Genomic DNA, 27,681 nt, shown 5'->3' with positions numbered 1-27,681 from the left:
GTTTTAGAAACTTTAGGGTGTTTTCTATCCAAAGCCAATAATTATATGCATATTCTAGTTACTGGGCAGGAGTAGTAACCAGATTAAATCGGGTACGTTTTTTATCCGGCCATGTCAATACTGCCCCCTAGCCCTAACAGGTTAATGGTCATTTTCAACCTCTCCTTCTCCCAGTCTGTAATCCTCACGTCTCAAGCTGACCACCATCATTCCTGTTCCCAAGAACTCTAAGGCTACCTGCCACAATGACTACATCCCTGTAGCACTCACAACTGTAATCAGGAAGTGCTTTGAAAGGCTGGTTATGGCACACATCAACTCCATCCCAGACACCCTAGATACATTCCAATTTGCATATCACCCCAACAGATCCATGGATGACGCAATCTCAATTGCACTACACACTGCCCTCTCCCACATAGATAAGAGGAAAACCTATGTGAGAATGCTGTTCATTAACTGAACACCTCCCTCTGCAGCTGGATCCTGGACTTCCTGACGGGTCAAATCACTAAGAACTTGAATGGTCCACACACACTTGTGAAAAAGGCGCCACAGTGCCTCTTCCCCCTCAGGAGGTTGATAAGATTTGGCATGGGCCCTTCAATCCTCAAAATGTTCTACAGCTGCACCACTGAGAGCATCTGGACTGGCTGCATCACTGCTTGGTATGGCAACTACACAGGCCTCAATCGCATGACGCTACAAGAGGGCAGTGAGGACAGCTCAGTACATCACAGGGGCCGATTACTCTGCCATCCCCTACACATGAAAGGAAGGCCCAGAAGAGTGATAAACACTCCAGCCACTCAAGCCATAGACTGTTCTCTACTGGAGCAACAAGTCTGACACCAACAGGTTCCTGAACAGCTTCCCCAAGCCATACGACTGCTAAATAGCTAACACAATGGCTTCACAGACTATCTGCATTGACCCTTTTATTTTTGCACTCCAACACACACACTCTCACTGACACTCCAACACACACACACAACTTTATTTGCTCACACACACATAACACACACATTCATACTGACTCTACATATGCACTCACATACAATCATCATATACACTGCTACTACTCTGTTTATCATTTATCCTGATGCCTAGTCACCTTGTCCCTTTACATATCTACCCCTACCACTCCAGTATCCCTGCAAATGGAATTGGCACTGACCCTGGAACTGGCCCTGTTTGTAGCTTACTTACTTTCTCGTGATCTTCTTATTATCGTGTTCTTCCTATGGGCAATCAACCTGTCTTTACATGTTGTGCTGAAACTTTGAAAGTAAGTTGCAAGCTACTTTCGTAGCAATGTGTTGTAGAACAAGTGTCTTATGAAGCACATTCCAGACACTGGCTCTTGCTACCTTGCCATAACTGATTTGACAGAGAAATATCAGCTAGATAGGCAAGCCAGCTGAAGCATTCCAAGCTATGCTAGCTAGCTGCTGTCAGCTTAGTTAAACACAAGGTCAGCGCAGGCTTTAGCCTACACATAGAACTGTATTAGCAGACAATCTTAAAATGGTGAGTCAGTCAGGAAGGGAGAAGTCCTCAACTTCAAAACTTTGTTTTCTCCATAGAAAAGATAACTTAGCTTACCTCGCTGTACTCACTACCGCCCTTGTTTGTTGTGATTGAATGGGAAAGACACACCCAAGTAATATCCACATTAAACCACACCCCCAAAACAACTCTCTTTTGGCTTCCATCATGGCCGCTAGCATTTCTTAATTATAAAGTGTCAAAACAAGGCCAAATCAGGAAGTTCAGTTGCTCTTTAAAGTTTTGCAATAGGACACATCTTACCTTTGTCGATGTGCATCCTCTTTGCTTCGTGGCTCATGTCGTGGGCTAGGTCTCCTTCTTTAGGCCCAGGCAGAATGCTAGGGGAGAGGCCCAGCAGAGCTTGGTTCATTTGGTTCATAGACAAACCATTCTGATGTATGGCTGGAGAGGAGAGAGAGAATAGTACAGGTGAGGTAGAAGATGTCTTTGTCTGTTAGAGTTCACAAGTCTATGCCCTGTCTTTGGAAATGAACAGCTAGCTAACACATTTTGAACATGTGGACAACTCAAAATAACTGTTCTTCAATCCTGGTCCTAGGGACCCATAGTGTCCAGCCCAGCACTAATATACCTGACACAACTGATAAAATGAATAATCTAGAACTTGAGTAGTTGATTTAGGTGTGCAACCACTGGGCGGGAACAAAAACCTACACACCCAGGAATGAAGAGCACTATAAAATTCCAACTCTAAAATCTATCGGTTCAGTACAACAACAACAAAATTAGGTTAGCAGAGTCGGTTTGTTTACTTGCGGCACTGAACACGCAGTTAGCCAGTCTGACTCGTTGCATGGGGAGGGAATAGGGGGACGTACGTATCCTGTCTGAGGAGCTCTCTGTGCGGACCGGCGAACTGGAGACACTGCTGCTGCGGTGGGACGATGGGTGGCTGCCGGGCCTCCTGCCGTCCTCTAAGGAAGGGGCGGGGGAGGGACTATCTGGGACACGCTCCTGTCAGCGACAGAGGGACATCATCGACAAATGAGGTCCATGAAAGTAGATGCTGTGTAATCAACTGGCCATTTCCATAGTGCTTCCCTCTCCTTCATCGCAGTCAAAAGTTCATTATAAGTTACTTTAAATGCCTAGAGCTGTATGTTTGTTATACACAGTTTGTGTCTATTCTGACACTTTACCTTGATGACTAAGGTGATTATTATGCAGGGCAGGCTCTGTGGCTGTGCCACATCTTCCATGTTGGAATATAACAGTGTTTTCCAATCCTGGTCCTGGGTACCCAAAGAGGTGTACATATATATATTTGCCCTAGCACTAACAAAGTTATGGTTCCCAAGGATCAGGATTGGGAAACACTGTCATATAATGTCTTACTTTATAGTTTAGTATTATTATTATTACAGCTTACTTTGATGACTGAGGTGACCATTCTGCAGGGCAGGCTCTGCTGCTGTGCGGCGGCGGCCATGTTGGCGATGGTGCTGAGGTGGTTCATCTGGCTCATTGCCATGGAAACAGAAGCAGGGGGCAAGCTAACAGGGATCATGGGGTGGGGCATCATCATGAAGGGCAGTTCCAAACCTACAACAGGGGAGAAAGGTAATAGGTTAATGGAAACCATGATTGGTTGGTTCATCTCGATTGGAGGACGTTGATTGGTAAATTTGACTGAGTCTGGGTTCAGTCAAAACCTGTCTTGGTAATGGTTATGTGGTATCATTTACTATACCTTTGAGAGAAGCATACCCGCTATTTTTAGACTGTTAATATTTTTATTTCACCATAAGAAAAAGTAACTAAGTAACTCTTAAACTTTTTAATTGAATTAAGATTTACTGAGCTGGCTGGCCCTGCTGGTATAACCTGATACTGATACTGACATGCCTTGTCATGCCATTGAATGCAAAAATAACTACATCAAATAATTATCATCAAACAACATTACACTAATTTACTGTAATAATATCAGCAGAATGTATTAAACCTGGTCCTTACAGTATATTTTTAAAACCTTATCTCAAACACTTCACGGGGTATCATTCCATATTAACATAAGAGGCATACATGTTTAACACATGTTAATAATAGATACCATTACAATAATTGTAATGAAATTGGCAATGATAATAACTATATATACACAATAATTCAAAGCCACACTAAATGTATTGGGTAAAGTGCTATAAATGTAATGTCATGTAATGTTTTAAACTGTATATAACTGTCTTAATGATGCTGGATCCCAGGAAGAGTAGCTGCTGCCTTGGCGATCCTTAAAAAAATACAAATACAAAGCCAAAGGTTTTTACAGTCATAAAAAAAACACGGAAATGATTCTGTGTTGAACAAAAGGTCCATGTTATGGAAATAACGCTTGCTACTTACACATAAGGAATTATCTCAGTCCGTGTCCAAAATGGCATCCTATTCCCTTTATTGTGTGCTACTTTTGGACCCAAGGTCAAAAGTAGTGCACTATATAGTGAATAGGATGCCATTTGGGAAACACATCACTGTGAAAAATGGCTACAAGCTGAACAAGCTACACCACAGATCAAGCAAGTCTGATTTTTAACTCTTACAACAACAGGGAATTTTCATTTCGCCTCCGTTGTGTAATCTGTATTACATTACCTCATCGCAAGATCAGATATCTTACAAATGTTTAAAATTATTCCATTTCAGCTCGGCAATAGTACTCTAATTGGTCAAAGTCAAGACATAAGTCGGACAAAAATGTAAGGAATACCATTGGGGATAGTGTAGGCTGGCGCTACGCTGTGCCTTTAGATGATACAGTATAATGAACAACTTTCAAAGGACATGAACACACACAGAAGGTCAGTGCTAGGTGTCTGTCCCCGAAACCACAGCTCTCCTCCTCTCAGCACCCCCACCTCCTTTTTGGAGTGCTTTGAACTTGGTGGGCTCAAAAGTGACTGGGAACATTTTTGTCTTTTTCCTTCGCCACTCAGATGTTTTCCACTGAAGTGCTTTAAAAAAAATCTCAATGCCTCACAGAAGCTACTGAATCTGACTAAGCCCCGCTGTAGATTTTCTTTTGGCAACTTGGCTCATGGTAAAAAGCCTAAAGAACAAGAAGAGAACAAACACCACTAGAACAACCACCACAAAAAGCTAATCCACAAAACAACTCTGCTTTTGCGACAAAACATCAGTTGGCAACAAGGGGCAAGGCGATCAACAGCGCAAAGAAATCCTCAAAAGACAAGGACACTGTTTGTGAAATGAAAGGCAAGGAGGTACTCCTTCTCTCCGTTGTTCCCTCCTATTCCTCCTGAATCATGTTGGTTTCCATAAGAAAGATGGCATGCATATTCCGAGTGGTGAGCATCCCCAAGCATGAAGAAGCAAGGGAGATTAAAGGCATAAGGCAAGGGTGCACCTAAAGGTCCCGCCACCATTCTCGTTCGAGTTCCAACTCTGAAACAATTACCTCCTGGGCTCAATTAAAACAGCACCACAGTGGGCCTGATGGCAGGGGTGCTTACAGTGAGACAACATGGAGAGGCCCACTATGTGTGTATCTACGTTTCAAAGGTACTCAAGGGCCAGAAAGGGGAGTGCTATCCTGCCTTTGAGGGATACGCATGGGCAAGTGCGCACACACACATGCAAAGCAGGCATGTGCAAGAACATGCAGACATGAAAACACACACTACATCTTAAGGAAACCAACTCACACAGAAGGGGAGAGAGATAGCCTGAGACTGATGTGACTTTGATTTTGTCATTCAAATGCATGGTCGAGAAGGAACCTGCAAGTAATCATTTCTTTGGGCGTTGTATACCAATTGTATCCCGTACATACGACAAATAAAAACTTGAAACTATAAACTTAAAACACACACATCCTTGAGTGATCTCTTGTGCTAGCCGCTGTGATTCTATGTGTCTTGTTCTGAAAGGCAGACGGATGGGCATACAGTAGAGGACTCTAGGGGTCTTAATCTCACTCCTTATGTGTTGGCCCCCCTTTCGCGTTCCATCATCCTCAAGCGATGATTCCTCCATAAAGGCCCATTCAGTTGACTATAAGGGAACCTGCTGTAGGCCAAGACGAGTTCACCTAGTCCTTTCACTGGGGACTGAAAGGCACTGGGCGCAGTTTGGATTGGTTGGATTCAATGTCATAGATGTCAGGTGTTGTTGGGAAATAGTTGTTGGGAAATAGTGTTTGTTTATTTGAATGGATGTTTTTTCAGACATCTTGTTTCTCTCTTTGTTTTGGAAGTGATTCGGGTACTTTTCCCAGGTACTTACATGGTGGATTTATAGGGAATGGGTTAGAATTATGTTGGGCAACTATTGTATGTGTGTGTGTGTGTGTGTATAGACTTTTTGTGGATTTTTTTGTTGTTGCTTTTCCTACCGCCTTTCCTACCGCCTACAACAAGTCTTATTTCTAATGATTAATTGTAATGCAACAATTCTCCAACATTACCACATGAACAAATCAAGTCAATACATGTTTTTGGAAAAACTGAAAAGGATGTAACTTGATCAACATTACAGTAAGTGAGGTTTTAATTCAACCATATCTCTAGATACATTCATTTGTCAGAACTGTCATTCCCCCGTACAGTAGTTCAACTGATGCGAGTTGAATTCCCATGTGTTGCTTTCCTATTGAAGGGCATAAACAACAGCATTTGGAGTAATTTACCTGGAGTAGGCCTAAGCCCTAGGGACTTCCAAAGGTGAACTCCTACTTAGCTACCATCATTAAAACTCCAAATCACTTAATACTCAGATAAACAGCTCAAGCTATTAGGTTGGGTAATACAGCACTTCGGAAGAGCACGCATGAATAAGCAACGATCCAAATCATAGAGGATAAATGGAATAAATTCAAATACCCTTTGGAAAGATCACCATGAAAAAAGTGTTATGTCAGACAGAAACACATGGAGTAGGTCTGGAAAACGAAAGGCGGGTTCAAGTATTAATACAAAATCAGTTGATGAAGGATTTAACATGATTAAAAAGAGGACAATAATTGCAACCTTTTTCAATGATAAAAATGACTGAGCCATTAACCTGCAGTGAAGCAATCTCCTCTATCGTTAATCCTGCTGGTGTTCTAGCGGTGTGTGTGTGAAAGTCTGCCTAAATGCGTGCACAAGTTTGTGTGTGTGTGTGTGTGTGTGTGTGTGTGCATACGTTTATTTGTGTGTGTGTGTTAACAGGAGTCCTGATGGAGACAGCTATTGTAACCACCTTTTCAAACAATAGGGCATCCTCTGGGTATTAATAGCATATTAATCCAAAAATATCGGACCGTAAACCCAGCCTTCCAAAAAGCCCACAGACCTCTGTCTAGGTACCAACCAGCAGTCCCGTCTCCTTTTAGCTACAGAGTGGCTAGATTTCCCTTGACAAAATTTAAACCAGCTCCGACTTGTCACTTTATTATCTCTTCAACTGAATGATTTATTGTTTGTGGAAGGAGAAGGAGAAACGAAAGAGAGAGATTACATTTCCAGCCACAGCGCAGACTCTTTCTCTAACTCCCTCTGTCCAGGAAAAAGGCTCCCGACAAACAATAATGTCAGCTGTAATTGATCAGAGGTCGGCGCCCGGGCCTTGGGTAAAAGCTCCACTATTTAAGCGACAATCAGCGCTATCTGGGGCCGAGCGGCCTCTTCAGACACTAGGGCCAATGAAGCTGTCTAACTCTGCTATTTACCTTCTTTTAACTGGAAAAGGGGATGAGATGTACTGTATGAGACAGCAAGGGCTAGAGAGGATCTCTCCTGGCCTCTCTCGCTCTCTCTCTCTGTCTCTCTCATTGGTGAAGTAGGAACGTGCGAACGTCTGTGGAATGCGTAATTGGTTGCATGCCGCAGCCAAAGCTGAGGGATCCGTACGCTAGCTAATTAAATGGCTTGTTTCAAGCCTATCTGTCTTTGTTTTAGCAAGGTGCTCAGGGCTTCGGAACAATGAATTGGTAAATGCTGTTGTCAAACTTGAGCTCATTCGTATGTGGTCAGTCCCTTTGATTTGGATTGGGAAAGACACAGGGTTGATTTGTACTGTGTTGTTAAGTCTCTTTTTGCATTCATGGTACAGAGACGTGTTTCTCTTCTGATCTGTCGAAATCTATAAATGCCACCATTTTACTCAAACTGCTAGAATTACTTCCTGTGTATAAATATACAGTATTCACATACTCCAAAACAATCTAGGCTATTCTACTAATTCATCTCATAAAAATGCCCACATGTTGCTGGTGCATTTCTCAGATAAAGGTGAAGGCTGTGATGCACACACATGGTCTATAGGTGTGGGACTTTTTTGTGGTTGTGTTCAAATCAAATCAAATTGTATTGGTCACATACACATGGTTAGCAGAAGTTAATGCGAGTGTAGTGAAATGCTTGTGCTTCGAGTTCTGACAGTGCAGTAATATCTAACAAGTGATCTAACAAATTCACAACGACTACCTTATACACACAAGGTTAAAGGGATGAATAAGAATATGCACATATAAATATATGGATGAGTGATGGCCATGCGGCATAGGCAAGATGCAGTAGATGGTATAGAGTACAGTATATACATATGAGATGAGTAATGTAGGGTATGTAAACATTATATAAAGTGGCATTGTTTAAAATGACTAGTGATACTTTTATTACATCCGATTTTTCATTATTAAAGTGCCTAGAGATTTGAGTCAGTATGTTGGCAGCAGCCACTCAATGTTAGTGATGGCTGTTTAACAGTCTGATGGCCTTGAGATAGAAGCTGTTTTTCAGTCTCTCGGTCCCAGCTTTGATGCACCTGTACTGACCTCGCCTTCTGGATGATAGCGGGGTGAACAGGCAGTGGCTCGGGTGGTTGTTGTCCTTGATGATCTTTTTGGCCTTCCTGTGACATCGGGTGGTGTAGGTGTCTTGGAGGGCAGGTAGTTTGCCCCCGGTGATGCGTTGTGCAGACCAGACACCCTCTGGAGAGCCTTGCGGTTGTGGGCGGAACAGTTGTCGTACCAGGCGGTGATACAGCCAGACAGGATGCTCTCGATTGTGCATCTGTAATAGTTTGTTCGTGTTTTAGGTGACAAGGCAAATTTCTGTTCTGCCTTCTTCACCATGCTGCCATCTGGGTAGGCAGCCTTGCTAGGGTTAACACGTTTAAATGTTTTACTCACATTGGCCACAGTGAAGGAGAGCCCACAGTCTTTGGTAGTGGGTCGTGTCAGTGGTACTGTATTGTCCTCAAAGCGAGCATAGAAGTTGTTTAATTTGTCTGGGAGCAAGACGTCAATGTCCGCGACGGGGCTGGTTTTCTTTTTGTAATCTGTGATTGACTGTAGACCCTGCCACATACGTCTTGTGTTTGAGCCGTTGAATTGTTGGGGGATTTAGGCACCCAAATCCCATAAGGAAACAAATGGCTAATGAAAAGAAAATGGTTGCGTCCTAAATAGCACCATATGTCCTTCATAGTGCACTACTTTTGACCAGAGCTCTATGGGCCCTGGTCAAAAGCAGTGCACTGTAGGGAACAGGATACCATTTAGGATACAGCCAATGGCTCTGAGGCCGTGGGTACTTTTAGTGGTCTCCCAGTACCATACAGTATATCTTTACTGTAAGTATTAATCTCTTTAGAATGCAACAGCACAGCCCTATGAGGACGATGGGTCATTAAACTCCATCAGAAGGGAGAGGAAGCCATAGGAAATATACAATAAAAAACCCAGCCTTCATAAACATAGTGTAGCCTGGTATTGTGGCAGTGCTATGGGCTGTTTTCCTCTATGTATACACGCACACACATACACACACACACACCCCTCCACATACTCACGCACACATACAGAGGGCATGCTCAGTCAAGGCTGGTGAGTCTTGTAGCTCATTAATGGGGTGAGGGAGGAAGGTATTGGTCTTTGATTTAGCTACCCACAGACTGTGTGTCATTGAGGGGTACTTTTAAGCCTTTTGTGTTTACTCCCTTAATGTTGAAAGTAAATAAACCATCTTGGCTTTGTTAAAGATTGTGTGTGCTATACCTTTATAAAAACAAATGTAACCTTTATTTAACTAGGCAAGTCAGTTAAGAACAAATTCTTATTTACAATTTTGTCCTGCCAAAAGGCAAACGGCCTCCTGCGGGGACAGTGCTGGAACAAAAAAGAAACAATAAATATATAGGACAGAATACACATCACGACAAGAGAGACACCACAACGCTTCATAAAGAGAGACCTAATACAACAGCATAGTAAGGCAGCAACATATGACAACAATATGGTAGCAACACAACATGGCAGAAGCACAACATGGTAGCACCTTAGAGACACCAATACTCCTTAGACGGCCAACAAGAACAGAATGGTCTACCGTATCAAAAACTTTGGCCAAGTCAATAAAAATAGCAGCACAACATTGCTTAGAATCAAGGGCAATAGTGACATCATTTAGCACCTTTAAAGTTGCAGTGACACATCCATAACCTGAGCGGAAACCAGATTGCATACCAGAGAGAATACTATAGATATCAAGAAAGCCAGTCAGTTGATTATTGACAAGTTTTTCCAACACTTTTGATAAACAGGACAAAATAGAAAAAGGCCTTTAACAGTTATGATCAGCTTGATCTCCCCCTTTAAATAAATGATTAACCGTGGCTGCCTCCAAGCAATGGGAACGTCCCCAGAAAGGAGAGACCGGTTAAAAAGGTCAGAGATAGGCTTGGCGATGACAGGGGCAGCAAATTTATAGAAGAAAGGGCCTAAACCATCTGACCCAGATGTTTTTTGTTTGTGTTTAAGGAGCTTCTTTAGCCCCTTGGACTCAGTGACCGCCTGCAGGGAGAAACTTTGTAGCGGGGCGGGCCTCTCATGTGTGTACGTGAGACAACCTTCCGTCCTCTCACATATACACTCGGTTACACACATGACGGTGGAAAGCTATTTGCACAAACAAAAAGGTGTAAACATGTAAACGTACATGTGCAGACACACACTGAGACAATTATGTGTAAATGTCTCCAAACAGTACAGTACAGCACACACACACTCACAGGCACACACATAGTCACACACACCAATCCCATAGCAAATGGCTACATTAGCAGCTCATTCACATCAACAAACAGAACTGTGGGTTTGTTTACCATGTCGTGATTAAAGAGATACACACACTTTCGAATGTTTCACGTGGGAACACTTGCAAACTTACGTCATGTAATTTAATGTTAGAGAAAGTAATGATAGGAAAACATGTTTGGTTTGATGAGGTAGCATAATGACTTGCCTCCCCCTTGACTGGTATGCACACATGTACGCACACACACATCCAGTTTAGCATGTGGTAGGAATTACCCAGGAGACAGACCATATTGTTTCTCCTGTAAGTGTATAAAAATGCATCCGCCAGCCGCCTACTCCAGATGACTGAGACTTGGGATCCAATCAACTGCAGATAGTGCTTTTCCACGGATATCTCGCTTTCAGAACTGTGTTTGAAATAAGGTGTCAACTCCCTCTATCTGGGATAATCAATCAAATCATACACATTTGATTGATTGATTGATTCAATCCACATCACACTACTTACAAATCAAATATATTTTAAAAGTCCTTTATACATCAGTGGATGTCACAAAGTGCTTCTACAGAACCCAGCCTAAAACCTCAAAGAGCAAACAATGCAGGTGTAGAAGCAGCTGCAAGTAAAACTATAATTCTGTTCAGATACTTCTGTCATGGAATATATATGGAGTATCTATCTGTGATTTGATGATCATTACATTTGTCAGAAACAAAAACATGATGATATGTCTTTCATAAGGTCTCACTCTTTCTCACAAGATACTTCCACAAATTCAAATTTTCCAATTGAAACGTGTTTGAAAATAACAAGCCACACTAAATGTTGACCCTAAATTACCAATGGCAGCATCCATGTAATACAGTAGGCAACTTGAGGGATAGAGATTCTATAGACCAGAGTCATGTTCATTGGGCACCAAACGATAGAAAGCCGACTGAAAACTTGAGAGACTACCTGAACTTGTCCAGTAAGAAAGGTTTATTTTCACTTTCTGTTGCATGCACACATACAAATACAGACACTCATACACCAACACATGCACGCATGCATGCACACAGACACAAACACAGGCATACCCACACACAATCCATTACTTGCAGCTGTTACTACTGAGGGTGGAATATATCCCCGGCCAATCAATAGAGCTCTCCTCTCGATGGCAGTGACAACCCAAGCAGACAGAGAGATGAAGTCCATGTGATACTTAGCAAAAGGCCTCTCCCTGTTTTAAAAAGATTGCTTTCAGTCAATTGGCGAGCCATTTGACTCATGCTCCCCAAATGAAATATATTGATGAACGCTATCAATCACGCCCCTCTCCGCCGTCAAATTACCTTCGTTACAAATGGCACCCTATTCCCTATGTAGTGAACTACTTTTGAACAGTGTCCATCGGTTTCATAGGGAATAGGGTGCCATTTGGGGATTGGTTTGATTGTGCTGGTCTCCAGATCATCTATTTTAATTATAAAATTAGCTTCACTCGCTCTGGCCTGTTCTCTCCATCCATAACCATTGGTCCTTCAGAGAAAATGTGTACAATCTGTCATAATGCTAACGATTTCAATGCATTGGATCATGTGATGTCACTTATGTGAATATCGCAAACGCAATTAGGTGAAGTGTGTATTATTTTTATTCATATTTGTATTATATTAATTTATATCTGAATCGGAGTGATGTGTAAACAGTAATGTTAAAATTAACAACTTAAATCCATTTGTCTATAGGTTTTTAGAAATGTGTCTTAACAGTAAAAAACTGTTTTCTCTCGACATATTTGTTGAAGGAATTGAAACACACAATTGAATAGAAATGCCTGTTTGTTCACAGTGTGAAGGTTGAATTGAATAGAAATGCCTGTTTGTTCACAGTGTGAAAGTTGAATTTAATAGAAATGCCTGTTTGTTCACAGTGTGAAGGTTGAATTGAATAGAAATGCCGGTTTGTTCACAGTGTGAAGGTTGAATTGAATAGAAATGCCTGTTTGTTCACAGTGTGAAGGTTGAATTGAATAGAAATGCCTGTTTGTTCACAGTGTGAAGGTTGAATTGAATAGAAATGCCAGTTTGTTCACAGTGTGAAGGTTGAATTGAATAGAAATGCCTGTTTGTTCACAGTGTGAAGAACATCCAGTAATTGTGAAATTCTTTAGCTCTGTCTGAACTCCTTCTCTTTATCTTACTTCCTCTTAGTGTGGCTATATGTGTGGTGTGGCTATATCTTGGTGTGGCTATATGTGTGGCTATATGTGTGGTGATGTCTGGTTGGAAGAAACGTGTGATGTACCATAGTTCAGTACCCTTACACTGTGTCCGTATTTAAATCAAGGGGGGATGTATTCTATAACACTTGAAAGGCCCTTCATTGAGCACTGAGAACGCATACAACACGCATACCTTTATGATTCCAACAAGCCCAGCCACAGGACACAATGATATCATCCTATATGATACACATACAGTATTGGAAGGTCATGGATAGTCATGATTATTGTCCACATTCCAACACTACCATGACATCATCATTATTCTTATAGATCCATTTATTATGCAACATAAACATGATAAATCTGCTCTGTCACGTTAATCACAGCAAGGTGATAATAAACTAGATGGTAACTTTACATGAAGTAACGTTGCGGGACTTGCATTAGCTCTTTAAAAGTATTTTTGAGGCAGTGGATGAAGTTTAAAAAGTTTTACTTTACTATTTAAAGCAAAGTGGTTACATATAGTCAATGTTAAATTAGTCTGATTATTTTGATAGACTACTACAGAACCAGATAAAAGTTTAGACAGACCTTCTCATTCAAGGGTTTTTCTTAATTTTTACTATTTTCTACAGTGTAGAATAATAGTGAAGACATCAAATCTATGAATAACATATATGAGATCATGTAGTAACCAAAAAAGTGTTAAACAAATCAAAATATGTTTTATATTTTAGATTCTTCAAAGTAGCCACCCTTTGCCTTGATGACAGCTTTGCACACTCTTGCCATTCTCTCAACCAGCTTCATGAGGTAGTCACCTGGAATGCATTTCAATTAACAGGTGTGCCATGTAAAAAGTATATTTGTGGTATTTCTTTCCTTCTTAATGCGTTTAAGCCAATCAGTTGTGTTGTGACAAGGTAGGGGTGGTATACAGAAGATAGCCCTATTTGATAAAAGACCAAGTCTATATTATGGCAATAACAGCTCAAATAAGCAATGATAAATGACAGTCCATCATTACTTTAAGACATGAAGGTCAGTCAATCCGGAAGATTTCAAGAACTTTGAATGTTTCTTTAAGTGCAGTCACAAAAACCATCAAGCGCTATGATGAAACTGGCTCTCATGAAGATCGCCACAGGAAAGGAAGACCCCGAGTTACCTCTGCTGCAGAGGATACGTTAATTACAGTTAACTGCACCTCAGATTGTAGCACAAATAAATGCTTCACAGACTTCAAGTAACAGACAAATCTCAACATCCACTGTTCCCAGATGAGACTGTGTGAATCAGGCCTTCATGGTCGAATTGCTGCAAAGAAACCACTACTAAAGGACACCAATAATAAGAAGAGACTTGCTTGGGCCAAGAAACACGAGCAATGGACATTAGACCGGTGGAAATCTGTCCTTTGGTCTGATGAGACCAAATTTGAGATTTTTGGTTCCAACAGCTGTGTCTTTGTCAAACGCAGAGTAGGTGAATGGATGATCTCTGCAACTGTGGTTCCTACCGTGAAGCATGGAGGAGGAGGTGTGATGGTGCTTTGCTGGTGCCACTGTCGGTGACTTATTTAGAATTCAAGGCACACTTAACCAGCATGGCTACCATAGCATTCTGCAGCGATATGCCATCCCATCTGGTTTGAGCTTAGTGGGACAATCATTTGTTTTTCAACAGGAAAATGACCCAACACACCTCCAGGCTGTGTAAGGGCTATTTGACCAAGAAGGAGATTGATGGAGAGCTAGATCAGATGACCTGGCCTCTACAATCACCTGACCTCAACCCAATGGAAATGGTTTGGGATCAGTTGGACCGCAGAGAGAAGGAAAAACAGCCAAGTGCTCAGCATATGTGGGAACTCCTTCCAGACTGTTGGAAAAGCATTGAAGGTGCAGCTGGTGGAGAGAATGCCAAGAGTATGCAAAGCTGTCATCAAGGCAAAGGGTGGCTACTTTGAATAATCTAAAATCTAAAATATATTTTGATTTGTTTTTTGGGTTACTACATGATTCCATATGTGTTATTTCATAGTTTTGATATCTTCGCTATTATTCTACAATATAGAAACTAGTCAAAATGAAGAAAAACCCTTGAATGAGTAGGTGTCCAAACTTTTGATTGGTACGATATATCAAAGAGGTTTATGCAATCACACTGGTCCTGATCGCTCTGCAAGTTTTAACATTTGAATGACGTCTTAAACACTGTAAGAGGATTAGCACTCCAAATAACAATAACAAGAAGAAATATGACAAAGATTTAAAGTGGGGACAACTAATGACACTAGCACTGACTCTCCTGCATCTTTGTTGCTTTGTTTGTTGTGAAACGACCCTGTCAACATCATCAACATTCAGACGTCACAGCCCCATGCATGTATATTTCAATACAATATTCCATATTACTCAAAAACCTGCAAAGGCCTGTTGTCAGTGAAAGGTTGGAATGTCATCTATTACACAGTATTACATTGACACCAAGTGACACTGTCTTTTCAAATTGCCTTGATCTCTCCCAAAGGTCAGCCCCTATCCCTGCTAAATGCAACCTGACAGTGGATGATACAATGGGGACAGCCCGACACATGCATCACCCGCTGCATCAAAGCCCTCCAAATTAATCACTCCAATTAATGAAGAATGAAGCCCTAATATTGATGAGGGCTGACAAGTCGACTAGTCAGTTGTTTTCATTTAGCCTCACCCTATTGTGGTGAGGTAACCACAAGAGACAGTTGTACAAATATTTGCATGACATGAGGTTTCTGTAGTGTCCCACACTTTCTTTCTCTGTCTCCATCTCTTCCTCTCTCTCGCTCTCTCTCTCAGCTCTAATAATAATGCCACACCACCACTGCCACACAATATATGATAGAACTTGATGTGGATCATTATGGGAATTATGATTAATCAATTATCCTTGTTTCTCTAATCTATTTCTGCATTTGTCTGCATTTGTTTGTATTGAACATCAGCCCTCCATACATTTTCCCAACCATGCATATTCACATTTTAACGCAGATGCTTAACAGCCAAACGCAAGAGGAAATAGAATGAGGACATTTGACTTCATTAAAAGACAAAAAAAGATTATCGAGTTTATCTTTTGAAATGTCTATTACTAATGTGTGTGACGCTTTCTGCTTTATCTGTTACCTGACTCCCCTAGGCCTGAGTCACTAATAAAGAAATGGGGAGGGCTCAAGCCCAGGAGAGAGGAAGAAGAATGGGAGAGAGAGAGAGAGAGAGACCAATCCTGCTCTATAGCTCTGTTCAGTCGACAGTATATGCAGACAGACAGAATCTATAGGCTGAACAGAGCTGTTCAGCAGTATTGGTCTCTTTCTCTCTCTCTCTCTCTCTCTCTCTCTCTCTCTCTGTTGATCTTTTGGGGCGATATGCAAATTGAAGTGGGTCTAGAGTTTCTGGGATGATGGTGTTGATGTGAGCCATGACCAGCCTTTCAAAGCACTTCATGGCTACAGACGTGAGTGCTACGGGTCGGTAGTAATTTAGGCAGGTTACCTTAGCGTTCTTGGGCACAGGGACTATGGTGTTCTGCTTGAAACATGTTGGTATTACAGACTCGGTCAGGGAGAGGTTGAAAATGTCAGTGAAGACACTTGGCAGTTGGTCTGCACATGCTCTGAGTTCATGTCTTCGCCTGTTTAAAAGTCTATTGTTCTAAGATACCAATGCTAAACTAAGCTAACCTCCTACAGTACTGCTAACCAGGCTAACATCCTAGGCCACAAGTGCTTACAAGGCTAACATCCTAGGCCAACATTGCTAACCAGGCTAACATCCTAGGCGAGCAGTGTTAACCAAGCTAACATCCTAGGTCTCCTGTGCTGACCAAGCTAAGATCCTAGGCCAGCAGTGCTAACCAAGCTAACATCCTAGGTCTCCTGTGCTAACCAGGCTACAGTTCTAAGATACCAATGGTAAACTAAGCTCTTACGGTAGGCCAGCAGTGCTAACCAGGCTAACGTCCTAGGCCAGCAGTGCTAACCAGGCTCACGCCCTAGGCCAGCAGTACTAACCAAGCTAATGTCCTAGGCCACCAGTACTAACCAAACTGACGTCCTAGGCCACCAGTACTAACCAAGCTAACATCCTAGGCCAGCAGTGCTAACCAGGCTAACATCCTAGGCCACCAGTACTAACCAAGCTAACATCCTAGGCCACCAGTACTAACCAAACTGACGTCCAAGGCCACCAGTTCTAACCAAGCTAACATCCTCGGTCTCCTGTGCTAACCAGGCTACAGTCCTAAGATACCAATGGTAAACTAAGCTCTTACGGTAGGCAATCAGTGCTAACCAGGCTAACGTCCCAGGTCTCCTGTGCTAACCAGGCTACAGTCCTAAGATACCAATGGTAAACTAAGCCCTTACAGTAGGCCATCAGTGCTAACCAAGCTAACATCCTAGGCCAGCAGTGCAAACCAGGCTAACATCCTAGGCCACCAGTACTAACCAGGCTAACATCCTAGGCCACCAGTACTAACCAGGCTAACATCCTAGGCCACCAGTACCAACCAAACTGACATCCTAGACCACCAGTACTAACCAAACTGACGTCCTAGGCCACCAGTACTAACCAAGCTGAAGTCCTAGGCCACCAGTACTAACCAAGCTGAAGTCCTAGGCCACCAGTACTAACCAAACTGACGTCCTAGGCCACCAGTACTAACCAAGCTAACATCCTAGGCCACCAGTACTAACCAGGCTAACATCCTAGGCCACCAGTACTAACCAGGCTAACATCCTAGGCCACCAGTACCAACCAAACTGACATCCTAGGCCACCAGTACTAACCAGGCTAACATCCTAGGCCACCAGTACTAACCAAGCTGAAGTCGTAGGCCACCAGTACTAACCAAACTGACGTCCTAGGCCAGCAGTACAAACCAAGCTAACATCCTAGGCCACCAGTACTAACCAGGCTAACATCCTAGGCCACCAGTACTAACCACACTGAAGTCCTAGGCCACCAGTACTAGTCAAACTGACATCCTAGGCCACCAGTACTAACCAAACTGACGTCCTAGGCCACCAGTACTAACCAAGCTGACGTCCTAGGCCACCAGTACTAACCAGGCTAACATCCTAGGCCACCAGTACTAACCAGGCTAACATCCTAGGCCACCAGTACTAACCAAGCTAACATTCTAGGCCACCAGTACTAACCAAACTGACTTCCTAGACCACCAGTACTAACCAAACTGACGTCCTAGGCCACCAGTACTAACCAAGCTAACATCCTAGGCCACCAGTACTAACCAGGCTAAAATCCTAGGCCACCAGTACTAACCAAGCTGAAGTCCTAGGCCACCAGTACTAACCAAGCTGACATCCTAGGCCACCAGTACTAACCAGGCTAACATCCTAGGCCACCAGTACTAACCAAACTGACGTCCTAGGCCACCAGTACTAACCAAGCTAACATCCTAGGCCACCAGTACTAACCAAGCTGACATCCTAGGCCACCAGTACAACTCAAACTGACGTCCTAGGCCACCAGTACTAACCAAACTGACGTCCTAGGCCACCAGTACAAACCAAGCTGACATCCTAGGCCACCAGTACTAACCAGGCTAACGTCCTAGGCCACCATTACTAACCAAACTGACATCCTAGGCCACCAGTACAAATCAAGCTGACGTCCTAGGCCACCAGTACTAACCAAGCTGACATCCTAGGCCACCAGTACAAACCAAACTGACATCCTAGGCCACCAGTACTAACCAAGCTGACGTCCTAGGCCACCAGTACTAACCAAGCTGACATCCTAGGCCACCAGTACAAACCAAACTGACATCCTAGGCCACCAGTACTAACCAAGCTGACGTCCTAGGCCACCAGTACTAACCAAACTGACATCCTAGGCCACCAGTACTAACCAAGCTGAAGTCCTAGGCCACCAGTACTAACCAAGCTGACGTCCTAGGCCATCAGTGCTAACCAGGCTAACATCCTAGGCCAGCAGTGCTAACCAGGCTAACATCCTGGGCCAGCAGTATAAACCAAGCTAACGTCCTAGGCCACCAGAGTCCTTATTCAATTCAATTTGATACAACTTTATTTATCAACTCAGGCACAATTAAGAGAGTCAGTTTACAAGTATTAACTAAGCTAACATCCTAGGCTACCCGCGCTATCACAGCTAACATCTTAGGCCACCAGTGCCAACCCGGCTAATGTGGCTAATAAAGCCAGGCACTAGCTGCTAGCTAGATGTGTCCTTCCACCCTGAGAGCTTTATTATTAGAAAGGACATAAACAGACTAATTAAATCGCAGCAGTGGAGCCGGGCTGACAGCTGGCGCAGAGAGTGTGACCAAACAGATCCCTATCAAAGAGCAGGAGGCACTGCAGACTGCATAAAGATGGACCTATTTAATTTACAGTATTTATTATTATGTTATAATCAACATTTATTTATCCAGGTTTCTCTCAATGAGATCTATGCTTTTGATATCATATCTATGATTATTTTCTTGGATTATTATGTGTGATTTAACGCACAGTATTGTCTACTAGACTTGACAACTCACATTCATCCTGTAATATATGAATTGTAATGCCAATGGTTTTATCATTGTTCCTCTATAGTACTTGTATGGCATAACGCGCAGACACATAGAAAGACAAACTACAGAGTACATACTACAACAATTAACACATATTCTAACTCAGTTTGCAATACAAGCAATGACATGTGGCCTAGTCTGAGTTTACCAAAGAAACCTAGCTTTGCATTAATCTCAGATAATAAGGGCTAACTGGTGTACTGTCTGGAGAAACAATGTGTCCTGATTCTATTCTCTACTGCTATAAACATAAACACACAACCACACAGTTAACAGGGGGCATTTGGAGCTCGCTAAAATGAATACATCCTGAATAATTGATGAAGTCTTTTAAAATAATTGTAATCTGCCTGCCAACAACCGATAAAGCAAAACCCACTGATGAGGAGAAAATATGGTTTGAACAAGTCAATAATGGCAAGAGCAACCAGAGCAAGCTTAATCAATGACGCCGCTGCGTTTCCAAACAAGGACCTGAATTATAATGCCAATTCTCACTCTCTCAATTCAATTTGCATGACGTAACAATGCACATATTCCCAAAGCTTACTTTGGATATTTACAATATGAAAATAATAAGAATCACAATTGTCAACGGGACAACAGTAACAACAATAACCAAAGGTCAAAATAACCATTTTACTTACATATTTACATTTTGTTAGGAAATGCAGCTCTGTCACAGGTTCTGCTGTTGTGCAGTGGTAGCACAGCCTTTCCTCTACAGGGAGCCAGGTTTTCCTGTGTCTACCCTTCTCAATGGCAAGGCTGTGCTCACTAAGCCTGTACTTTGTCAAGGTTTTTCTAAGGTTTTGATCAGTAACCATGGTCAAATAGTTTGCCATGGTGTACTGTCGATTTAGGGCCAGATACACTGCATTTTGCTTTGTGTTTGTGCTTGTGTTTCCCAATAAGCAATGTAGTTTTGTTTTGATTGTGTTGTAATTTGTTTTATTCTGATTGATTGGATGTTCTGGTCCTGAGGCTTCAGTGTGTTAGTAGAACAGGTTTGTGAACTCAGCTCTTGGCATTGCAGGGCTTGGTAATGATATGAGAGGGGGTCACTGTATTTGAGATGTTTCCAAAACTTAATTGCTCTTTTTTGAGTTTTTATTATTAGTGGATATTGGCCTAATTATCTCTCTCGTCATGTCATTGTTTATTGATTCCTTCCTCTGGGGGGGGGGTGATGGGAAGTTTCTCTCCTCCTCCCGCTCTCCTTCCCCATTTGAAATTTGGCAAGCCGTTACCAGCAGCTTAACCAAAAAGGATTAAGTCCCATAGCCAACTAAGAACACAGATAATGCTCAGTAATTGGTAAAAAATGAAGATGAATGGGACAGCCAGATAAGGGCCAATTAGTTGCTTGCCGCATACAGCTGTGGTCTCTTTCTCATGGAGCCCTCTCAGGGGCCCCAGCCCACACACTAACACACACAGGCACAAACACAGGGCCCCCATCTTCTCAAACACAGACGGATCCTTCCGAAAATCCCTGGACGACCCCAGGAAGAGAGTACAATGTCTCCTCATCATCTCTCCCACCACCGGGGCCCCTATTTATGTAAGATCTTCTCTTATGGCATCATGCTCTCTACACATATTTGTCCCAAAAATATGTGAGCTGTTGGTTATAAAAGTGACCATAAGCCAAAATATGCATATATTTATTGCTGTGATCTACCGCCCACCCGACACTTTGGTGGAAGCTGTTGGTATTATTTCTGATTGTATAAAACCATTTCTGGTATCTGAACTGGTTGTGTTAGGAGATCTAAATCTTGATTGGCTTACACATGCCTCAGATCAGTTTAAGAATATCTGTTTTAAATTCAACTTGACTCAGCTGATAAAGAAACCCACTCGGATGAACGTAAAAAACCTAGCACACTCCTCATTAATTGACCTTATCCTGACTAACTGTCCCCATACATATTTTGCTAGTGGTGTTTTTGCAAATTATATCAGCGACCAGTGTCCTATTGCTTGCATTAGAGATACCAAATTTAAAAACTCTAATAATAACAATAATAATTCTCGCCCCAGGCATTCCATCATGTATTATTCAGAGCTTTTATCTCAGCTGGTTCCCAAATGTAAAGAAATGGTGGTCATACTGGTCTTGGTCAGTCAGTTGACTGTTCTTCCCACACACAGTCTCCAGTTGACTGTTCTTCCCACACACAGTCTCCAGTTGACTGTTTTTCCCACATACAGCCTCCAGTTGACTGTTCTTCCCACACACAGTCTCCAGTTGACTGTTCTTCCCACACACAGCCTCCAGTTGACTGTTTTTCCCACATACAGCCTCCAGTTGACTGTTCTTCCCACATACAGCCTCCAGTTGACTGTTCTTCCCACATACAGCCTCTAGTTGACTGTTCTTCCCACATACAGCCTCCAGTTGACTGTTCTTCCCACATACAGCCTCCAGTTGACTGTTTTTCCCACATACAGCCTCTAGTTGACTGTTCTTCCCACACACAGCCTCTAGTTGACTGTTCTTCCCACATACAGCCTCCAGTTGACTGTTCTTCCAACATACAGCCTCCAGTTGACTGTTCTTCCCACATACAGCCTCCAGTTGACTGTTCTTCCCACATACAGCCTCCAGTTGACTGTTCTTCCCACATACAGCCTTCAGTTGACTGTTCTTCCCACATACAGCCTTCAGTTGACTGTTCCTCCCACATACAGCCTCCAGTTGACTGTTATTCCCACATACAGCCTCCAGTTGACTGTTCTTCCCACACACAGCCTCCAGTTGACTGTTCTTCCCACATACAGCCTCCAGTTGACTGTTCTTCCCACACACAGCCTCTAGTTGACTGTTCTTCCCACACACAGCCTCCAGTTGACTGTTATTCCCACACACAGCCTCCAGTTGACTGTTCTTCCCACATACAGCGTCCAGTTGCCTCGATGGATGATCAGTCAACCTCACATGACTTGGGAAATGGTATTCAGGGTTTTTATTTTTTTCAACTCACTGAAACAGAAGTTCTTCACGGGTGACTGCGAACATGGACGTGTACAAACAGACCTCCGTAAGGCAATTAAAATAGCAAAATGTCAGTAAAGAGACAAAGTGGAGTGGCAATTCAATGGCTCAGACACAATACACATGTGGCTGGGACTCCAACAATCATGGATTATAAAGCCAAAGCCAGCTACATTGCGGACACTGACCGCACTTCCGGACAAGCTAAACACCTTCTTCACCCATTATGAGGAAAACATCACTGAGCCGCTGACATGGTCCCCCGCATCTCACAAGCTCTTAATGGCTAACGTAAGTAAGATATTTAAGGGTGTTAACCCTCACAAGGCTGCTGGCCCAGAAGGCAATCCAAGCAACATCTTGAGAGCATGCGCAGACCAGCTGGGTAGAGGGTTTACGGAAATATACAATCTCTCACTATCCCAGTCTGTTGTGTCCACTTGCTTCAAGATGTCCACCATCATTCCTGTACCCAAGAAAGTGAATGTAACTGAACTAAATGAATATCCCCCCACAGCACTCACTTCTCTAATCATGAAGTGCTTTGAAAGGCTAGTTAAGGACTATATCACCTCCATCTTACCTGACACCCTAGACCCACTACAGTTTTCATTCCACTCCAATAGATCCACGCAATCGCCATTGCACTGCACACTACCCTATCCCACCTGTACAAGAGGAATACCTATGGAAGAATGGTGTTCATCAAATACAGCTCGGTCTTCAACACCATAACGCTCTCCAAGCTCATCACTAAGGTCAGGGCCCTGCGTCTGAACCCCTCCCAGTGCAACTGCATCCTAGACTTCCTGAAATTCTGACCCCAAGTGGTGAAGGTAGGCAACAACACTTCCGCCACGCTGATCCTCATTATGGGGGCCCCACAGAGGTGATGCTCAGCCCCTCCTGTACTCCCTGTTCACCCATGAATGCATGGCCACGCAAGTCTCCAACCCAATCAGCAAGTTTGCTGACGACACAACAGCGGTAGGCCTGATGACCAACAACAACGAAGCAGCCTACAGGGAGGAGGTGAGTGCCTTGGCGGAGTGATGCCAGGAAAATAACCTCTCCGTGAACGTGGGCTACAGGAGACAGCAGAGAGAGCGCACACCCATCCACATTGATGGGGACGCAGTGGAGAGGTTCAAAAGCTTCAAGTTTCTCAGCATGCACACGGCTAGTGTCACTAGCTGGCTACCACCGGGTACTCTGCCCTGCACCTTAGAGACCACTGCCCTATGTACATAGAGCCATTGAACACTGGCCACATAAAAAAATGTTTACATACCATTTTACCCACAAATATTCAGACCCCTTGACTTTTTCTACATTTTGTTAGGTTACAGCCTTATTCTAAAATTTATAAAAAACATGTTTTTCCCCTCATCAATTTACACACAATACCCCATAAGCAAAAACAGGTTTTTAGAAATGTTTGCTAACTTATCAAAATAAAAAAAACAACAGCACTATCACATTTACATAATTATTCAGACCCTTTACTCAGTACTTTGTTGAAGCACCTTTGGTAGGGATTAAAGCATCAAGTCTTACTGGGTATGACACTACAATCTTGGCAAACCTGTATTTGGGGAGTATCTCCCATTCTTCTCTGTAGATCCTCTCAAGCTCTGTCAGGTTGGATGGGGAGCGTTGCTGCACAGCTATTTTCAGGTCTCTCCAGAGACGTTCGATCAGGTTCAAGTCCGGGCTCTGCCTGGGCCACTCAAGGATATCCAGAGACTTGTCCCGAAGCCACTCCTGCGTTGTATTGGCTGTGTGCTTAGGGTCGTCGTCCTGATGGGAGGAGAACCTCCGCCCCAGTCTGAGGTCCTGAGCGCTCTGGAGCAGTTTTTCATCTAGGATCTCTCTGTACTTTGCTCCGTTCATCTTTCCCTCGATCCTGACTAGTCTCCCAGTCCCTGCTGTGGAAAAACACTCCCACTGCATGATGCTGCCACCACCATGCTTCAATGTAGGGATGGTGACAGGTTTCCTCCAGACGTGACACTTGGCATTCAGGTCAAAGAGTTCAATCTTGGTTTTATCAGACCAGAGAATCTTCTTTCTCATGGTCTGAGAGTCTTTAGGTGCCATTTGGCAAACTCCAAGCGGGCTGTCATGTGCCTTTTACTGAGGAGTGACTTCCGTCTGGCCACTCTACCATAAAGGCCTGATTGGTGGAGTGCTGCAGAGATGGTTGTCCTTCTGGAAGGTTCTCCCATCTTTACAGAGGAACTATAGAGCACTGTCAGAGTGACCATTGGGTTCTTGGTCACCTCCCTGACTAAGGCCGCTCTCCATCAATTGCTCAGTTTGGCCAGGCGGTTCCAAACTCCTTCCATTTAAGAATGATGGAGACCACCGTGTTCTTGGGGACCTTCAATGCTGTAGACATTTTTTGGTACCGTTCCCCAGATCTGTGCCTCGATACAATCCTGTCTAGGAGCTCTACGGACAATTCCTTCGACTTCATGGCTTGGTTTTTGCTCTGACATGCACTGTCAACTGTGGTTCCTTATATAGACAGGTGTGTGCCTTTCCAAATCATGTCCAATCAATTTAATTTCCCCACAGGTAAAATCCAATTAAGTTGTAGAAACATCACAAGGATGATCAATGGAAACAAAGGGTCTGAATAGTTTTGTAAATAAGGTATTTATGCTTTTTTATTTTTGATAAATCTGCAAAAATCTACAAAAAACAGTTTTGGATTTGTCATTATGGGGTATTGTGTTCGATTGATGAGGGGAAAAAATTATTTAATCTATTTTAGAATAAGGCTGTAACGTAACAAAATGTGGAAAATGTCAAGGGGTCTGAATACTTTCCGAAGGCACTGCATATACTGTATTCTTGTCACGGCTGTTTGAATGATCGGATCAAAATGCAGCGTCTGTTTCGTTCCACATATTTATTAAACTGTGAAACTTAATGCACTACTCACAAAATATAATCACCCACAAAACAAGTGGGACAAACATCAACTTAAATATGACCTCCAATTAGAGACAACGACAACCGGCTGCCTCTAATTGGAGGTAATTTTAAACAAATACCAACCTAGAAATACAAAACTAGAAACTGAACTTAGAAATACAAAAACAGACAAACACCCCCTGTCACGCCCTGACCTACTCTAACAACAATTCTAGTCATGACTAATTATATAACTACTGCTATTCACACCTTTTATATTCACATACTGTCTATACACATCATTCAAATACATGTATATTATTTATATTCCGGACTCAGGTCCCGGAAGCTAATTTCCTTTTGTACAGTATATTTATACACTGTACTTTACTGTGTATTTATATACTTCTCGACGTAGCTCATTCTAATATTTCTGCTATTGTATATTGCATTCCTTGTATATCTTTTGTAAATTCATCCAGTGAAGATACATATACAGTTGAAGTCGGAAGTTTACATACACTTAGGTTTGAGTCATTACAACTAGTTTTTCAACCACTCCACAAATTTCTTGTTAACAAACTATAGTTTTGGAAAGTCGTTTAGGACATCTACTTTGTGCATGACACAAGTAATTTTTCCAACAATTGTTTACAAACAGATTATTTCACTTATAATTTACTGTATCACAATTCTGTGCCTTTAAACAGCTTGGAAAATTCCAGAAAATGATGCCATGGCTTTAGAAGCTTCTGATAGGCTAATTGACATCATTTGAGTCAATTGGAGGTATACCTGTGGATGTATTTCAAGGCCTACCTTCAAACTCAGTGCTTCTTTGCTTGACATCATGGGAAAATCAAAAGAAATCAGCAAAGACCTCAGAAAAAAAATCGTAGACCTCCACAAGTCTGGTTCATCCTTGGGAGAAATTTCCAAACGCCTGAAGGCACCACGTTCATCTGCACAAACAATAGTATGGAAGTATAAACACCATGGGACCACGCAGCCGTCATACTGCTCAGGAAGGAGACACGTTCTGTCTCCTAGAGATGAACGTAATTTGGTGTGAAAAGTGCAAATCAATCCCAGAACAACAGCAAAGGACATTGTGAAGATGCTGGAGGAAACAGGTACAAAAGTATCTATATCCACAGTAAAACGAGTCCTATATCAACATAACCTGAAAGGCCGCTCCGTAAGAAAAAAGCCACTGCTCCAAAACTGCCATAAAAAAAGCCAGGCTACGGTTTGCAACTGCACATGTGGACAAAGATTGTACTTTTTGGAGAAATGTCCTCTGGTCTGATGAAACAAAAATAGAACTGTTTGGCCATAATGACCATCGTTATATTTGGAGGAAAAAGGAGGATGCTTGCAAGCCGAAGAACACCATCCCAACCGTGAAGCACGGGGGTGGCAGCATCATGTTGTGGGGGTGCTTTACTGCAGGAGGGACTGGTGCACTTCACAAAATAGGTGGCATTATGAGGAAGGAAAATGATGTGGATATATTGAAGCAACATCTCAAGACATCAGTCAGGAAGTTATACCTTGGTTGCAAATGGGTCTTCCAAATGGACAATGACCCCAAGCATACTTCCAAAGTTGTGGCAAAATGGTTAAGGACAACAAAGTCAAGGTATTGGAGTGGCCATCACAAAGCCATGACCTCAATCCTATAGAAAATTTGTGGGCAGAACTGAAAATAGCGTGTGCGAGCAAGGAGGCCTACAAACCTGACTCAATTACACCAGCTCTGTCAGGAGGAATGGGCCAAAATACACCCAACTTATTGTGGGAAGCTTGTGGAAGGCTACCCAAAACATTTAACCCAAGGCAATGCTACCAAATACGTATTGAGTGTATGTAAACTTCTGACCCACTGGGAATGTGATGAGAGAAATAAAAGCTGAAATAAATCATTCTCTCTACTATTATTCTTACATTTCACATTCTTAAAATAAAGTTGTGATCCTAACTGACCTAAAACAGGGGATTTTTACTAGGATTAAATGTCAGGAATTGTGAAAAACTGAGTTTAAATGTATTTGGCTAAGGTGTATGTAAACTTCCGACTTCAACTGTAGATTGCATTTGGATCACTGTTACAGTGCTAATTAGGCTGCTATTGGACTCGTTCTGACATTTCTTGATTTCTTGTTGTTCTTTCTGTTTTCTTGTTTTTTTAAATGTATTATTTGTTTGACATTTTACTACATTGTTAGGCGCTAGTAACGTAAGCATTTCGCTGCAACCACTATAACATCTGCTAAACTGTGTACGCAACGAATACATTTTGATTTGATTTAGCTGGCTGG

General features: G+C 42.6%; 1 protein-coding gene across 2 annotated transcripts in view; it reads right to left on the bottom strand.

Annotated features, from left to right (window-relative positions):
• The window catches only part of dachd (dachshund d), a 381,753-nt gene that overhangs the window by 150,302 nt on the left and 203,770 nt on the right, over nt 1-27,681 (bottom strand). The window contains exons 4-6 of one of the 2 annotated variants that reach the window (XM_014163781.2): nt 2,942-3,114; nt 2,325-2,526; nt 1,813-1,953 (exon numbers count right to left, since the gene is read on the bottom strand). In XM_014163781.2, the coding sequence (XP_014019256.1) occupies nt 1,813-1,953; nt 2,325-2,526; nt 2,942-3,114 (516 nt within the window). The remainder of the gene's footprint in view (nt 1-1,812; nt 1,954-2,324; nt 2,527-2,941; nt 3,115-27,681) is intronic. The other variant, XM_014163783.2, reaches the window with a different exon arrangement.

The sequence above is a fragment of the Salmo salar genome, chromosome ssa21 (genome assembly GCF_905237065.1).
Source record: "Salmo salar chromosome ssa21, Ssal_v3.1, whole genome shotgun sequence".
In the NCBI taxonomy this organism is placed as follows: Eukaryota; Metazoa; Chordata; class Actinopteri; order Salmoniformes; family Salmonidae; genus Salmo; species Salmo salar.
This window is presented reverse-complemented; position numbering and strand designations above follow the sequence as displayed.